We start from the raw sequence: 18,044 nt of genomic DNA on the forward strand, positions 1-18,044 counted from the left end.
CATGCCGTGAAGTGAAACCCTTTTCCTTTGTCACAGGCATCTATCTAGGAATGCAATGGGATGATTGTGGGCAAAAATAAGAAAGAATACAAAGCATAAGTTAATCCTGATATTCTACTCTGAATCATGGACTGTAGCTTACCCCCTTCGCCCCACACATAAAAAACAACAAACAATTCAACTACATGCTGCCCTCTACTGGTTACCATCAACCAGTTTATCAACACAGGTGAGTTAATCAAAATTACAAGTAGTACAAAAAGGAGAATAGCTCGCATTCTGGTCCAGCTCCTGATTTGTGTAGATAACTGACTGCTTTGGAGGATGCTATTAAGTAGGTCTGTGTCTCCCTATGAGTAATCATTCGTACCATCCTTAACCCGTTCCATAGTGAATTCTGAAATGCCCATAGACTTAATACGCAGGCTATCAGGTTACCGTATGGAATGGGTTAAATATAAATCTCCTAGAGACAGATGTGGGGTAGTGCGGTTGAATGTTGAGGCCCTGCCTGCCCAGTTGACTTGCGGTCATTCCACTCAGTTTTAACTCGACGGTGTGGCGCCCTCTTCAGGCTGAGATTCACCAGCTGCTTTGCCATCCTCGGGTCTCATCGCTGGAAACAAGAGGACCTCCTGTGCGGTTGTCATAGCAACAGTCAAAGCTTGTTGTTGTTTAAATTTTTCACAAAATGTACTGTTTACCATTGGTAGCAGTGATTTTCAAACTGTTTGAGTTATCAGGTTTGATGCATATGTGTAGGTCAGACATATCACAAAACATCCTACCATATATAAATTTGACAATAAAGCCTAAACTATAAGGAAATATCACTATTTTTCTCACTAAACCGTAACTGCAAGACGGTTTATTCATGAAATAATTTATTATGACTATTGTTTACATTTTGTATATTTAGCAATACTGAACATTGATTATACTGATTCAAATTTTACACTGGTTGTTTCTATCCCTAATTCACATTTTAGAACTACAGTGTATTTTGAAGCACTAAAGCTGGGTTTTTGTTTCATCTGCAAATGGTAAATAATGCCCTTAACGTTTTAATTTTATGTTCTGGGAAAACAGCTTTTCTGTGATTGAATTTTTAAATATCCCTGGTACTTTAAAATGTTGGGGAGTAATGTGTTATGCCTCATTTTTGTTTTCACTTAAGAACAAGGGTTTGTATTTTTCAAACTTCAGGTTGTGGCTGACTTTCCACTTCATGTTAAAGCAGGCCATGATAGAGTGGATTCATGATATAAACAGACTTGCAAATGATTTATCAAAATCTGAAAAAAAAAGAAAGTTCAGACACTAAGTTTCACTTGTTTCCACAAAAAGGTGACATAATGTCATTGCAATATACAAATGTCACATTGACCTGGGTATAAACCTTCACTAGATTTACATTTTACTTGAAATGCAATACAAAGAAAGATCATGACTTGTGTACACACCAATGGGGAAATTATGAGGTGGTGACCTTACAATCTTATCTGATTGATAAGTTTGGAATGATTGGATTGGATTGATTGGTTTGGAATGACGAGAAATGGCTGGAGGAATTTTTTATTTGGGACAATCCTTTCAGTATCAAAAACAGAAAGATGGCCAGACACACAAACACATGTATTATTTGACACATTCTAGTACCCACGTATGCTTAAAACCGAGCCTGACACTAACTTTTCCTCTGGAGACCAATTCAGGCAACTAATATCTTTGCATTTGAAAATTTGGTGGCATGAAATGAAAGGAAATATAAAAAATTAATTTTGATTCCGAACTACCTGATTGGGCAACTATAAAAGATAACTTTTTTTGAAGTTTGTTGGCCCGACATCAATTTTTAGTGGCCCTGGGCCACCACTTTTAAATGCTGAGCCCCATCCCACTTGCCTAGTCTACATCCATGCAGACACAAAGCACACGTTACCTTGATATTGTTTGAGTCTGTGAGGAACATGGAGAGACGGTCGATACCCATGCCGAATCCTCCCGTCGGTGGCAGGCCGTACTCGAGGGCGGTGCAGAAGTTCTCGTCGATCAGCTGCGCCTCATCGTCCCCAGCTGCATGGTCCTACACAAGGCGGAAAAAGTCATCGTTTTTATGACTGGCTAGCTTTGATCTATAAACGTGACTGAATTTCTTTGAATTTCCTGATTTTGAAAATAAAAAGTGATGACATCAAATGCTTTACATACAGAATGTCCCCAAAAATATCACAATCGGATTTCAAAATTGATGACTTTCAATATGATTAAATTGTCTGAATGCTATTTCAGGGTATAAAAATACCCAACAGAGTAAATGCACACACAACACAATAATATCTTCAATTGAAGACATTAGGTGCATCCATGAAGCTCAAATACATATAGATTGAGAACAGGGCTACAGATACATCTTATTAGACATAATGACCTCACCTGACCTGTTTCCTTCACTCAACTTGTCAAATTAGCCTTCCTCAAGGCTCTACTGACATATCATACCTTGGCCTGGCTATCGAAACGCTCCCTTTGTATCACAGGATCGTTCAACTCTGTGTAGGCGTTCACAATTTCTTTGTGGGCGACAAACAGCTCAAACCGCTCTGTCAGACCAGGAGTAGAACGGTGCCTGGGTGAGAAAAAAAGTTGGACGAATAGACAAACAATAAAATTGACAAATACACTGAATGTTCCTGAATGCAGTTTGTCTCCCGAAGTGACATTATCTTCACTGAGTTTGTTTTTAGATATAAATTCATCGGGATGAAATCATAATTATATCCTTTACATCAATTTTCTTGAGAGTTTTACCAATTTAGCAATAGGGAGCTTTCAATTCGGGATGGTGAAGCATGCAGGACAGAGAGTTAACCTACTGTCCCCTTCTCGCTCTGTCCTGATTTGTTGGCTTTGTCAATATCTGTAGACAGGTATGCTTGCGTCCCAAACAGGTTTGTTAAGTCCAGTGTACTGTGTAAGCTCGTACGCTTGCATGCTATACCTTAAAATACGTTAGCTAACCGCTCTTTTCATAGACTGCATGCTATTTCCACCGATAACCATCCTGCAAATCAACAGGACATAGAGATGTTCGGTTTCACATGTGCGCAGATTGACTTTATGTGCTACCTACTGTCTGCTTTACCTACCGTCCTGAAATCAAAAGCTCCTAATGATGGTTTTGTAAAGTGGAAAGAGTATGAACTGCTGGGCAAATTATATGAATATGGGTTAATCATATAACAGGGGGGCATTTCATGAAGCATTTTGTCCAACAAAGTTGTCAGACAAATTTGCTCTCAGCCAATCAAATGCAAAGATTTCTGAGTCTTGTAACAGTTTGTCAGAAAAATATCCGACCAAAATGCTTCATGAAATGCCCCTGACAGTCGAGCCTTATTAAGGTCTGCGTGTTCCCTCACTCACATGTCATCACCTTTCTAGTACTACAGTGCACTTCTGCTATAACATACTCTTCGGGAAAGGCAGTTTTCTTTTGTTACATCTAAATTTTGTTATAACTGAACAAATACAGTTTATGATGAAGACATGCAACTATGCGTATATTGTATGCTGTTTATTGAATGCTAATCATACACTGAAAAAGCAATGTTAAATGCAGTGCAATCTCATTAATTGCGGTGAGATTTTAGTTATGACTTTGTTGTAACAAAAATTTCTCTGTAATCATGTTCTTGTCTCATTTAAGCGAATTTTGCCCCATAGACTTATAATGCTAATAATTTTGGGGCTTGAATTTTTACTTCGTCGTAATGAAATTTCAAAATAAGTGTGTTGATTGTTAACGGGAGTGCACTGTAGAATCTTACTCCATACTGGCCTCCTCTCTTGATATTTCACTGACAGAAAATTTACTCACCATTTGGATAGCGGGCTCATGATCTCGGGATGGTCCATGATGAAGGTGGGACTCACGCACTGGGTCTCGACAAACTCTCCGACAAGCTGAAGGTGTGGACACAAGAGAGCACAGGGCAAAGAATGCAGATATCGAACGTGAACTTGTCTATATGAAGCGAATGTGAAAATATCATTTAAAACTGGGAGAGCATTTCATCTTCTCTCTTTCATCTCTCATAAAACAATTAATTGCAGCAGAAGGCCAAGGAAAGTGTAATATCATTAAATAGATCTCTCACATACCAAATGCAGTGCAGGCATAACTCATTTTTTTTTTTTTTTTTTAGGGGGTTGGGAATGGTTTCCTGTCATTATAAACATCACTAGAAAATAAAATCAAAATAATAAATAAACTATAAATTTGATAGTAAAGACATGAAATGACTGATGATCTAATTAATCAAAGGCATAAAAAATAACTTGCTGACATTCTAACACAAAGAAAAAATAATTTAATGATAATTGTGTACAGATTTAGCATGTGCATGATTATGAATCGAAAGTCTGGAGAATAGACAATTACACTCAATTACAAATCGTATCACAAGCAAATGCAACGTCCTTGGACATACCTAGTATCTGAGCAGGTCAGCAAATACAGCTCACTTGAGCAGTTCACAAAATTTGATTTTTAAGACTGCATTGCAATAAAGTATTGTGTCACATGAAAGTCGAGGATGGACACTAACGTCCACTTCTAACTGTCACTATACCGCAAAGGCACTGTAATATCAATTTTGTAAAATGTAAACGTATGTGTCACACTTTTTTTTTTTCTTTTTTGGACCGGGAATACCAAACTTGGGTACAGTGGAACCTTGCTATAAAGAGCTTGGATAAAGCAAAACCCTCTTACATGTACGACAAGGCAAATCTGAAGGTCCAAGTCATTATGTTTCTTTGTCTCTGCACCCTGATATTGAGAGAAACCTGATAAATAACAAGGTATACACCTCACTGTTTTTAGGTCCTCATATCATAGTGAGTTTTCATTGTATAGTGAAAGGAGTCTCGCTCACTTCAACTTTTTCTCCATGAAGCAGGCTACAAGCAAATTAAAACATACTTTAATAAGATGACTTCTGAATAGCCATGACCCACGCCTAAGTAGAAATCAATCCTACAAACCGGTCTTAACAAATCTCAGTTGTAGGGTGTGTATGCATGAGTGGGTGTATGTGTGTGGGTGCATGCATACACTCCTTCCACAAAACTTTGCCCTCTGTTTCTCTCCCCACCCCCACTCACCTTGTCCAGCAGCCTTGCAGTGGTCCTGGGAGGGGTGCACTCCACGTCATGTTTGCGACAAAGGTCATCCAAGAACTTCTTCACTCCTGTGATGGCAACATGACAGAGACAAAACCATCATAACGACAAACCATAACCCTGAAAGAGCCAGGCGGGCAGAATCTGCCTCCCCCGCCCCCCTCCTCGACGTTTCATGCTATAATTCTGTAATGCGAGAAGGCCTCATCATAAGACTTTTTGACTTTCTTTGTTCAAATCTTCCTGAGCTTTAAAATATCCAGTGATGCGGGGCAAAGCGAGGGAACTTGCAAAATGTATTGAACCAGGAAGTCACGTATTTTAAGGTCACAGATCAGACTGCGCTAGCACTGCCTCATGATCAAACGGATAGCATGTGGAATCTCTATATAGGAATTTGAGACTTTCAGCACACCAGAAATTTCATTACCTAATCGTCCCTTGCATTGACCACCTGAAAAGGCAGACAATGGATCGTCGATCACCTCGCAATACTCAGTATCACACACTACTCAATGTCTTTCTCCTGAGGAAGAAGTTTGAGGTGTTATTCGCATCACCTTGCATTTTTATCGTTTAGTAGAAGCACGCTCAAGGAAATACCAACCTTCCGTATGGAACTCTTCCAGGGGAGGGAATTGCACCTTGAGAACCTTCTGGAGTTCGTCGATCATGGAGATCCTCCTGAAGGGAGGGGTGAAGTCGAGTTCCATAGCCTCACCCTCTGGTCCGTCAGGGTGGTAGATGACCTTCTTGGATCCAGTCACATACTGGACCATACCTGTGATCAGAGCAATATGGAGTTTCACCTGTTATTAAGCCACCTTGTATTTATGGATGGTGTTATCGGCATTTACAAATAATTTCAAAAATAATTCCAAAAAAAAAAAATAATAATAACAAATTAAAAAAAGTGCAATTCTGAAAAAAACACACCATGTAAATTGATGTTATTACAAGTGAGCATTCATTAATCTTTAATACATCCTGATAGTTCACACTGATCTATTTTTCTCCAGCTCTGACCCTTTCTATTTCATACTTTGATACAGCAACGTATTTGGCACTTCACCATGACAACAAATATCACAGCTTCTTGACTTTCTCGATCTCTACAATGACTGCGTAAATTGCACAAATCCAAAGATCTTCATCTATGAATCTCTTCACAAAGAAATATGATATGCTGCCTCACCTCTATACTAGGAATCTTGAACTAAAAGGGAATGTCAAAAACTTTTTTCGTTTTTTTTTTTCTTTAAACAGGAAAATCCTTGTCAGTAATAAATGGGTGCCTTTCAGTAACATTTTCGATGTGCTGAAGTAGCACTGTTGTCACACACACACACCTACATTTTTCCATACATAAACACCTTCTTTTTCTCCACACACAAGTAATTTTCTTTTTTTTTTAATTCTAAGCCTACCATTTTTTAACTTTGTTTGACCAGCTTCCAGATTCTGCAGGAAGACAAGATTCTCCAGACGCTTCTGTTTATGAAGCAGTGGCGTTTGAAGGAATGCGTACGCGCATTCCTTTGCCTGCGGTTTAGCCCGGTGGCACTTTGCTTTCATGGAAATTTCCACAGGCTTAGCCTGGCTTGCATGATGGGTGTAAAGTTTCCCCTCATAACACGTACACTGAGCACACAATCTCTTCCAGCCTGACATGTGTAGTTGTCTTTGTCCGTACTCTTAAAAAAAAAAAAAAAAAATCAGAATATGGCAAATCCGTAATGGTTTGCATCATGCAGTAGAATACTCAATCGCAATTACCATGGCTTTGAATGGATTCAGTATTTCTTTTGAGTCACTTACCCGAGAGCAGTTTCTCGGTGATATTCATCAAGTCGTTGTAATCGGCGTAGGCCATGTAGAACTCCACCGTGGTGAACTCTGGATTGTGGGTCATGTCGATGCCCTCGTTGCGGAACTGGCGGCCGATCTCGTACACTCTCTGAAGACCGCCCACCACTAACATCTGAAGTTCAGACGGGAAACGATTGAAATGTCAGCTGACTAGGTTGTTCCTGATCAATACGGCAAGCAATGAATACCATCGATCTCATATTTGTAAAACTGCTGCCTGAGGAGTGTTAGCAATCTTATTCCATTACCAACCAAGAGAATAAAATGTCATAAAGATCATACTTGACAGAAGTGAAATATTTTCCTATTATCTTCTTCCTCCTCCTCCTTGAATCAGCATCAACATAAGCATCATCAACATCATTAGCATCATCATCATCATCATTAGCATCATCATCATCAGTATCATCATCATCATCATAAGCAGCAGCATCAGCATTATCAACATCATCAACAACATCATTATCAGCATCTAAGCACCACCAGCATCATTAGCAACAGCATCATCATCAAGTCATCTTCATCAGCATCATCATAATCATAATCATCGTCATCGTTATCAGCATCAGCAGCAGCAGCATCGTAATCATCATAATCATCATCATCATCATCATCATCATCATCATCACCATCATCATCATCGTTATCAGCATCGGCATCATCAGCAGCAGCAGCAGCATCGTAATCATCATAATTATCATCATCATCATCATCATCATCATCATCCTCATCATCCTCATCATCCTCATCATCCTCATCATCATCATCATATCAGCAGCAAATCAAATCAACACCAGCGTCATTTACAGCATCAGCATCAGCATCATCAGCATCAACATCAGCATCTTCTTTGTCAACCTCCCACCTTGAGGTAGAGTTCCGGGGCCACCCTCATGTAGAGGTCCATGTCGAGCTCGTTGTGGTGGGTGATGAACGGTTTGGCTGTGGCTCCGCCGGCAATCATATTCATCATCGGTGTTTCCACCTAAGGAAGAGATGAGAGCCATTGTGTGATGTAGAGTCTGTGATTTATCATCATTATCCTGGTGACATGCGTACACAGATCAAACCTTCTTGCCACCCCCCCCCCCCCCCCCCAGTATTTTTGTGAATGACACTTAAAAAACATCTTCTTGCATTTCTTTTTATGTGTGAGGAAATAACATGATTTACATCTACAAGGCAACAGTAGTTAGTTTGTTTTTGTTTCTTAGTTTGTTTTTTTAGGGTGGGGAAGGAGGGATGGAGGGATGGAGGGAGGGGGGACTGTAGGAGAAGAAAAAGGTAATGGAAATGTATTAGTACAGGACATAAAACCCCCTAAAACATGACATTTCACTTTTGAACACAGTTTTCAAAATGCATTTTGCAGGAATTAAATCATTTGATGGGAGTATGTGACGATTACGTTTTGCATCCTCTCCATATCTTTCCTATATGTAGTTTGTTTGTGTTTTGTTTTTTGCTTTTTTATGGTGGGGGGGGGAAGGCTGTCAAAAAGAGACAAATGGAAATACAAGCATACAAAAGAAAACCCTTACAACAAGACATTTCCGTTCTCAACAGATGTGAAAATGCACTCGACTTACTTCAAGGAAGCCCAATTCGTCAAAGAAGCGGCGCGTGTAGGCCACGATCTTGGACCGCGTAATGAACTTGTCGCGTACATGGTCATTCATGATGAGGTCCAGGTATCGCTGCCTGAATCGTGTCTCCTGTAGCGCCAAAAAAAAAAGAAGAAGATAATAAATGATATATATATTAAACAAAGGCTATGTGAACATTAAGAAAGTTTAGCCAGATACAAGGTACATCTATTAAGGCATCCAATGGCACATCTTATCATACACTAAGAAGAGTAGCATACAAACTGTATCATTATCAAGTTTAAAACAATCACAAGATGAAATCATCCTGTCATAAAACCACCTGAACATATCGGGAATGACAACAGGCATAAAATGTGCCTTACATAGCAAGTAGTTATTGTAAAGATAATAATCAGCACTATAATAGTAATCTCAATTTGGACTTGCCTAAGTAAATGCATGCCCCTTGTTGCAAAATAATATTGCTCAATGCTATAGTGGGATAGATCATTACATAAATGGGAGGGCCCTTCAGGAATAAAAGTCATGTACTACAATCACCATTATTCTACACTTTTCATCTTAAGAACTCAATATCCTGGCAAACTGCATCAGCCAGAAAAGTTTCCTGGTAGACCCTTCCCATGTATTCCAAGTAAACTTAAATGGTTGAAGATAAATTTTGAGCCCCTCTAAGAACTATACAGTGCACACCCGTTACAACGAGCACAGCAATAACGAAATTCCGGTAACAACGAAGTGAAAATCTGGGTCCTAACATTATCCTCTTATTTTATTGTTTATTTGTTTGGTTATAACAGAATTTCAATATAACTTAAGAAAACAGCCAGTCCCAAGGACTTCATTGTAACAGGAGTTGACTGTATATGTATATAGATGTTTTGGCTTCAATTTCAAGGCCTGTCTATCACATCATGCAAATACATAGTCAGACCTCTGTGAATCAATGTCACTGGACTACCAAGTCCAAAGTGTTCCTATTTCAGACATCACACAGAGAGAACTAGCATTCTTTCTTTTATACCAAATGGCTAAATTTTTCGGCCAGAGAGACCATCTCACCTTGTTTGTGAGGCCATAGTGGAGATGAGGAAGCATGTGAAGACAAGGCGCCAAGAGGACGATCTCTGAAGGGAGGATGCTCAGTTCCCCCTTCTTGGTCCGACCTGTACCAGGTAACCATGACAACGCATCATCAACTTGTCACATCAAAACCATACAAATAAGTTGGTACAATTTGGTACATGTGCATAACTCTAAGACACTTAGTCTATTTATCTTTGCTGCTCTTCCTTTTTTTATCTGTTATTGACTGAAGCTCTCAATAAAAGCTTGATAATTCATTCCACTGGTATTTGGTAATTCATCTTCAAAGTTAGTAGGAGTTAAATTATGACAAGTCCAATAGAATGACACTTGCAGTTTACTGTAGTATAAACATACAGTAAATATCAACACAACAAGGATATCACTTTGAATTGACTCTTATCTCCCAGTCAAACTGCAAAAGATAGCATTTCAAAGATGCACAGTAAAGGTTGGTAGTGAGAAAATTGAGAAGCACACATTATGGCATGGACACAAAGTTAAACAGATGCATACAATGTACTTTCATCAGAGAAATGAAGTCTGGAATGAGCTCTAAGGATTCTGTTTCTGCAAAGGAAGATGGAGGACAAGGAAAGGAGGAAAGATGAAGGAAAAAGGAGAAGAACCAGTAGAAGAAGAGAAGACAAAAATGATAATACAAAACAAAGAAATGAGACAAAAAGAGAAGAAAATGAAAGAAAGGGAGAGGAGGATGAGGAAACTAGAAATGTCGCTACGGCGACTGGTGTATGCCTCCGCCATAATACATGGTTCTCCTAATAGGTCTATAGTACAATGTCTTGACAATGTGTGATGACAGTTTCACACAATTGGCAAAATATTAAAATGACAGGTTTGCCACAAATGTGCTGAATGTTCACTTTCCTAGAACTAGGTTCAATTGGATGAATGATTAAAACATCAAGAGTGCAGGTATTTGGGGGAACTGATGATTTTCACTTGACTTTTGACCCTTTTACAAGTTTATGCATTGAGTAATTTTCAAGGTATTGAGAAAAAGTATAATTTCAGTATCAAATGGTAAAATAGTATTATCGAAACCTGGCCTTTGACCTTTGACCCCACAGTTCCAAAGAGAATCACTGTTAGGTAGAACATGCATAAATATGTAAGTTTCATGACAATACCTTGAGTTATTTTTGAGATATGGAGGAAAAAGTGCAATTTAGCACTTTCACTTGACCTTTGACCTTTTGACCTTTGACCTTTTGGCAAGAAACTTCCCACAGAATATATATTGGGTTATACATGCATACATCAAGTTTTAAAAAAATCCTTCAGGCACTGCATAAATATAAGGAAAGTAGTTATATTTTGAGGAGTTGACCTTGACCTTTGACCCCTGACCTTTGACCCATGACCCCCAACTTCCCTAGATAATCACTGCCCATCGGTACAAGCATATATACTAAGTTCCATGAAGATACCTCGAACCATTTGCGAGATATGGAGAAAAACATGAAATTTCAATTTTTTTTTTCACAAAATAACATGTGACCTTTGACCTTTGACCCTGTGACCCTAAAATCCACACAAAGTATCATCCCCCAAGGATATACCCTCATACCAAGTTTGATGCAAAACCACCACACGGTTCTTGAGATATCGACAAAAACAAAACGGGACGGACGGACGTACGGAAGTACGGACGGACGGACGACCCGAAAACATAATGCCTCCGGCCACTTCGTTGGCGGAGGCATAAAAAAGTAGACAAAAATAAGACATAGTAATAGGAGCAAAGTTCTTCAGATTGTGACTTTATTAGATATTAAGAAGTCTCACCTGGTCGACCTTTGACCCCTATGACATCACCTCTCTTGATCTTTTCATTTGTCTTAAAGAATTCTTCCTCAGAGGGAAAGTACCTTCAATGAAAATGGAAACACAGAATAAATTCATGTAAAATCCTAGGAAGTATTTGCAGTGATTCCATAAATTACGCTGTTTGGGACATCACACATTGTTTGAGCAAACCTCACAAAGTCCAAACTTCCGCTGATAACATGACCTAAATGTCAAGATTGATAGATTAGCAAAGAAAGGTTGCTTTGCTTGTAAAGTCAATGACCTGTTATCTAGTAACTTTGTCGTTTATAGATATTAGGATCACATGATACTGCTGCAAATTTGAATGTCTCTGCACCTCATAAGCCTGTACCACAAAATCCAGAGTACACTCAGTATTGATCCGAGTTTTCAGAAATTCAAAAGAAAATATACCTGAAACTGTGTTCACTCCTTATAATCTAATGAAAGAAAAAAAAAAGACAGTAAAGGAGTCTTCTTCCACTGCAAATATATTTCTCACACAAAGTAATAATTAAATAAGTAAATAACAAATGAGTGATAAATACATCACTGAATTACTATTAATTAATAAATCAAGAAATTTATAATCCAGCAGTGTACCATTGGTTTATGGATGAAATAACAGCTTTTACAATCAACCTAACTTGAATTTTGCAATGGTATTGTTTATTTACATATGATAAATGATCAATAACACACAACTCAACAGAATATCATATTCATTGAACAAAGTTGTTCAAAAGTTTCTATTCAAACATATCAACTGCTTATCTCCATGTACACAAAACAAACAAACAAACAAACAAACAAAAACTGTATTTTGAGGTCAAGAGGAATGGTTTGCCATTATTCTAAAATTCAGAAGGTTTTTTTGAGTCTTTGCATTTCCTTCAAAACATATCAAAAGATATCACTTTCTGCATATGCAAGAAAGCTGACTGGAGACATTTTATGATGATGCAAATAAACATAAACAAGTCTCATAAATGCATTTCTGTGTTGGCGCTTTACAGACTACACCGAGTTTGGGAGGTGTTCTAATTCACTCTGCCATTTATTTCTAAAGTAGCAGTAATCATAAAATGTGCATAAAATTATCAATAAGATATTATGCTGAATTTCATGCAACGTTTCTTGAATGACTTTCGTTTGAGTAATTTTGAGACTGCCCTAAGAAGTTTTCACTTTTGGATTGCTCTCATTCTAACTTGCTGGGTGGTGGGTCACAAATAAACAAGGTAGCACATTACCTGGCATTTGACATGACCTGCAGCTTGAGCCCCTCCCCTCTCAGGTCATAGAAGATCAGCTTGGCACCCGATGCTCGCTTGGCATGGACGCGCCCTGTCGAAAGTGGTAAAATCGAGAATGAGTTGTCTCCTGGACCAAAGGAAGTTTCCCAAAACGTACGTATACACATGGATTCAGTGTATACAGAAGAATTAGTATGAGAAATCTGGAACCAATTTGAGGAAGTTCCAACAATCAGTCAAAAAAACAAAAAACAAACCCCAAAACTAACACCAAACTACAAATTCTTAAAGTGGTGGTTGATTTTACAATCTCCTCTCCTCTACAGATGGGAACTCTGCGACAATTTGTGATAGTACTAGAACGATATGGCAAAAATATCTATGGAATTTAAAAACCCTCATTTTGCATGAAATCAAAACCACAAATTCCCTAAGAGACCAGTGAAGATGATGATGATAATGATGGTGATGGTGATGATGATGGTGATGGTGATGATGATGATGACGATGATGACGATGATGATGGTGATGGTGGTGATGATGATGATGATGATGGGGATGGTGGTGATGGTGATGATGATGCTGGTGATGATGATGGTGGTGGTGATGGTGATGGTGATGGTGATGGTGATGGTGATGGTGATGGTGATGGTGATGGTGATGGTGATGGTGATGGTGACGGTGACGGTGATGGTGATGGTGATGATGATAATGATGATATGATAGTGATGATAGTGATGATAATGATGGTGATGGTGGGGATGATGATGATGATGATGATAATAATAGTGATGATGGTGATGGTGATGGTGATGATAAGCTGATGATGACGATGATGATGATGATGATGATGATGATGATGATGATGATGGTAATAATGATAATGATGATGATGTTATAAGTGACACTGGTATCCATAGTGAGCTATGTGGAGGAAAATATTATACTCCATGCCAACTGGAGAAGCTACTTGTTGATCAAATGATCTCTCACAAATGACACATTCCTGACCGAGCTCCCTCGCAGACTCACTTCTCACCTGATAGCGTGATGACTTCCTCGTGGATCTCCTCGGGCTTGAGATGATCAAATCGTTTGATGAAGTCTGTCAGCGAGATGGAGACATGGAATTTGTGTGGGTACGGGTGATCACCTGATGCCTTGAGGGCCTCGACTGCCTGGGAGCGGATCTTGAAGTACTCCTATCAAGGAATGATATATTCAATTTCAGTCATTAAATTTCATTACATTAAAATTAAGCCATTTTAATGATAATCCAGTTTTTGTTTCTCAAAGGAGTAAAAATGTATGCAATTTATCTTTAGGCTGTCATTCATTAGATTTTTCTTTCAAGAGACATACATGTCATCACCAAAACATAGCCGCTGAAAGGTATAATTATTACACTACCTGGATTCAATAAGATGCAAGTCATAAACTTGTAAAATATATGAACAATATCTAAATATGGTTTCTATTCAAAAACTTTTAATACTGAATTGTGACTGGCAAAATTACGCACATTCATATCTCATTAAATGTTTTTTACAGAAGGCGATTTGTTGTTTCCTTCACTGATAGAGGCCAAAGAATGTCTTTTCAACCATCGTACCCGGGGATCCAGGGACTCTTCATCTTCAGCCTTCTTCTTGGCACCTGGTCCTGATCCCTCCTGGGCCTGTTTCTCGGCTAGGGCCTGGGCCTTTTCCTCCTTCTCTCGGGCCTTCTTGGCCGCCTTCTCTCTCCTCTTCTGCTCACTACAAAAAAAAATAAATAAATAAATAAAAATAAAAAATAAAAACAAACACATAACATTTTAAGAAAATTCCATTGAGGGGGATGGATGAAATAGTACATAAGTGGAAATTGCACAGTAAAAGATAATATGCAAAGCGGAAGGCAGGGGAAAAAAAGACGAGAAAAAGGTGGATTGTCGGTATCACAGGCACTAAGTGGGAGATACGTGGTTGTACATTGTAGGAATGGAGGGCTAGATGGGAGTGGAGGGCTATATCACGATGGAAGATGGCGGCAGAAATAAGATAAAATGTTCATTGGGAGAGCGCGGAATTTTGAAATACTATCAATAATCACCACCTATGATTGAATGCAGTGTGTTTGAGCTGGGCCTTTTTTTTTTCTTCTTCTTCTTTTTTTTTTTGCTGGTGTGGGAAAAATGAAAACAAAAAACAAACAAATGAAAAACACACTGTATAGTCTCATGCTAAACATAAGTGTTACCCGTGGAAGCATGTCAAGATACAAACCTACCATACTGCCCACCCCCCCCCCCCTCCCCCCGCCCAAAAAAAAAAGAAGAAAAAAAAAAACCAGGGAAAACTAGTTTGTATCCAATACGAAGTTACACAAAGGGAGATAACAAATTTCAAACGTACAATTTGTATGTATTGATCATGCAGACAGAATTTCCTATTCCTGGCACAATATCTTCAAGAGAGATGAATGAGGTACAATACGTTCTAGGTGCAGTGTGTGATATTCAACAAGGGCACATCCTAACATAACATAAAAAATAAATAGATTTGGTATTATCGCCATGCCAATCTGTAAAACTTAGGACAATGGACACAGTATAAATCTCATCTCGGACATAATAACTGCAGTTGTTGGACTTTTTCTTCTACCATTTGGGTATAGTATGATGTTTGCATCTGTGTACTTTCCTTTGGAATATCAATGTCATGCACCTAAATGTGTCTGTGTCTTTCACGTACATTTATTTTCACCATCACTGACCTGCTATTGCCATTTTGATAGGAAGCGGTTCTAAAAATCAGAGAGTGGTGGTGTTGTTTGGCCAGGGGTCCCCTCAAGAGCCTACATCCCACCCCGCCGACTTGGATGACCCTCTGAAACATGACTGGCCCGCAGTAAGAGTGAGCGATGGCCTTGCTATCATGCTACAAGATCTGTCATGATCTAAGAAAAAAAAAAAAAGTCGCAGAAGAAATATTTAGAACGGCTAGGAATGAGTTCTATTAAAAATGCTTGTGTGAAAGGTAGATGTACTCATCTAGCTAGAGGAACCCTATCTGGCAAGTCTAATTAATACTGCAGAGGAGAGAGGCCTCATCAGCCTGTCGCTTGGAGTTCATTTTCCAGCCAAAATTTTCAACACAATGTGAAATAACAAAAACATTGTGTCAGAACAGGGAAGTAACCTGTTAGACATCTTGCTGTTCAAAGTATCAAACTGTGTTTGGCAAGATTTCCTTTTGAGACAGCCACCCAAAAATGAGTGCATGCATCCATGCATATCGCAAGCACGGTTTAGGCTAGGTAGAGCTGTATAGATCTGCAGTGATTTAGTACTAACGTTAGCGTGATTGGGGTGGCTGTCTCAAAAGGAAGTCTTTTGCTTCCCAGTGACAGTGTTTATTTAAAATGTCAAAAGAAAGGAATTTTTCTTTTTCAATCAACACATCATCTCATTATGGAAAAGGCCACTAGCAAACTTTTGGCGCATTTCAACATCTATGTAGGGCCTAGACCTCTATGTCCTGTAGTATCATACTCAGCTCTGCACAGGCATTTACAACAGACGGTGAATATGGCATATATACCGGTAATAATCACACACACACCACATAATACACGTCAGGGATTCTACGTATCTGGCCCCGATCGATCCATCACACGTTTCATGGTTTAGGCTTAGCGGATCATACTACACATAGCTCAGCATTATTTATACATGGCCAACAGAAGCAGGACAGAGCGATCAAACACCGGTGTCCGAAGCGCAGCAGATTGCTAAATCCAAAAGCTACTACATCTACAGCAAGCTTACATTATTAAGCTCAGGAATATGAATTATGATTATCATTGGTAAACAGCGGCAGAGTGTAAACTTGCACATCAGTGGAATGGGTGTAGTAAATAGCCGGGCACTATTTGTCATGTCGGGCTCGCCCGCTACGCTAGCGACGGCATACGGTAGTACTCGACTCGAACACGTGTACCCAGCCAGTGAATCCCATTTGCAGCATACACAATACAAAAATCGCGGCCCTGCCTAGTTCTGCTGCCGGAGAAGGATCAGCTTGTGGCTTCTTCTATGTACTACGCGGATGAGTTGTAAATACAATAAAAAGTAAGAACATAAACTCTCCACTGCACTTCATTTTGAAGATGACAAACTGTACGCAAAATCCGTAGATGAACGTACAACATACTATTTTACTCACTTCTTGCTGAGTTTTTCGCCGGTATCCGCCATTCCGAAGATATCGTGATGTACAGCGCCCTCTCTCGAAGAACGCAGAGTAAAAAGACGGAGGCTACGAAGTTGTTGAATGATACATACGGTACATGTATGTAGGGAAGTGAGACGAAACTGAATTCGTGAACGTGCGCTGCTCGTTTATAAATATGGCAGTTCAAGAAATTTGAATGATGCAACTCCACCAAATTCGACCTGTGGACTCCGAACAAACTGTGAAATTATCACTAGTAAATACTCCTCAGATAATTCGGGGAAATCTGCGTTTACATTATACATCTATAACGAACAGTTATCGAAGAAAAGTGATGCAATATTCGGGCAACTTCGTGGATGCTCTTTAATTATACCATTGTGTTTACCTGTCACATGCCTGTTTCAATCTTCCTGGACAGCAGGTGACATTTGTACCCCTGTCACGCCTTCTCACGAAGTGTTTTTGATAAAGGACAATTATTTTTGTCATAATTTGTACAGACTGGAATCAGACAGAGCGTTGCGCGTTTGCGATCTCATTTATATACAGTGTACTGTGAATCTCGACACGGTGCCATGATTGTAATGTACAGGACGGAGTGTATAGATATGTCGTGGGAAATGGGCAAATGATATTAGTGTTTCAAAGTCTAACTTGCTGTATTTTGAACCCTTTTAGGCCCCATACATTCTTGTTTTTAACGAAAATGCTATAATTATTGCAGAAAGCTATAGAGCATGCAGAGGAGACGCACGTGTAGGGCGGTGCAACCGGATTTAACAGGAAAGAACAAAATAAAAATCAACAATAAACATAGGCCTATATATAGTCCTGACTCTTTTCAAACATTTGAGAGATGTCCACAACAAGTTGTTAATTTGACTAAAAGGGCTAAAAAGTCCCCCTTTAGCATGCTTGGTTGCAATTGTGACATTGACTGCTGGTTACATCATCAACTGCGTCTCATGACCATGTATCGATTT

The 18,044-nt window shown here is 39.1% G+C and overlaps 1 protein-coding gene across 1 annotated transcript; it reads right to left on the reverse strand.

The window, feature by feature from the left end:
* Positions 1-286: 286 nt before the first annotated feature.
* LOC140243932 (lysine--tRNA ligase-like) lies at positions 287-17,116 on the reverse strand. The gene is made up of 16 exons (XM_072323602.1): positions 17,050-17,116; positions 15,599-15,781; positions 14,454-14,598; positions 13,881-14,043; positions 12,839-12,932; positions 11,562-11,644; positions 9,729-9,832; positions 8,646-8,771; positions 7,922-8,041; positions 7,006-7,168; positions 5,795-5,968; positions 5,170-5,255; positions 3,881-3,966; positions 2,503-2,629; positions 1,943-2,086; positions 287-635 (listed from the first exon to the last, which is right to left on the reverse strand). The coding sequence occupies exons 2-16, from the start codon at positions 15,718-15,720 to the stop codon at positions 546-548; spliced, it is 1,827 nt and encodes a 608-aa protein (XP_072179703.1). The 5' UTR covers positions 15,721-15,781; positions 17,050-17,116; the 3' UTR covers positions 287-545.
* Positions 17,117-18,044: the final 928 nt, after the last annotated feature.

Source organism: Diadema setosum, chromosome 20, assembly GCF_964275005.1.
Source record: "Diadema setosum chromosome 20, eeDiaSeto1, whole genome shotgun sequence".
NCBI lineage: Eukaryota > Metazoa > Echinodermata > Echinoidea > Diadematoida > Diadematidae > Diadema > Diadema setosum.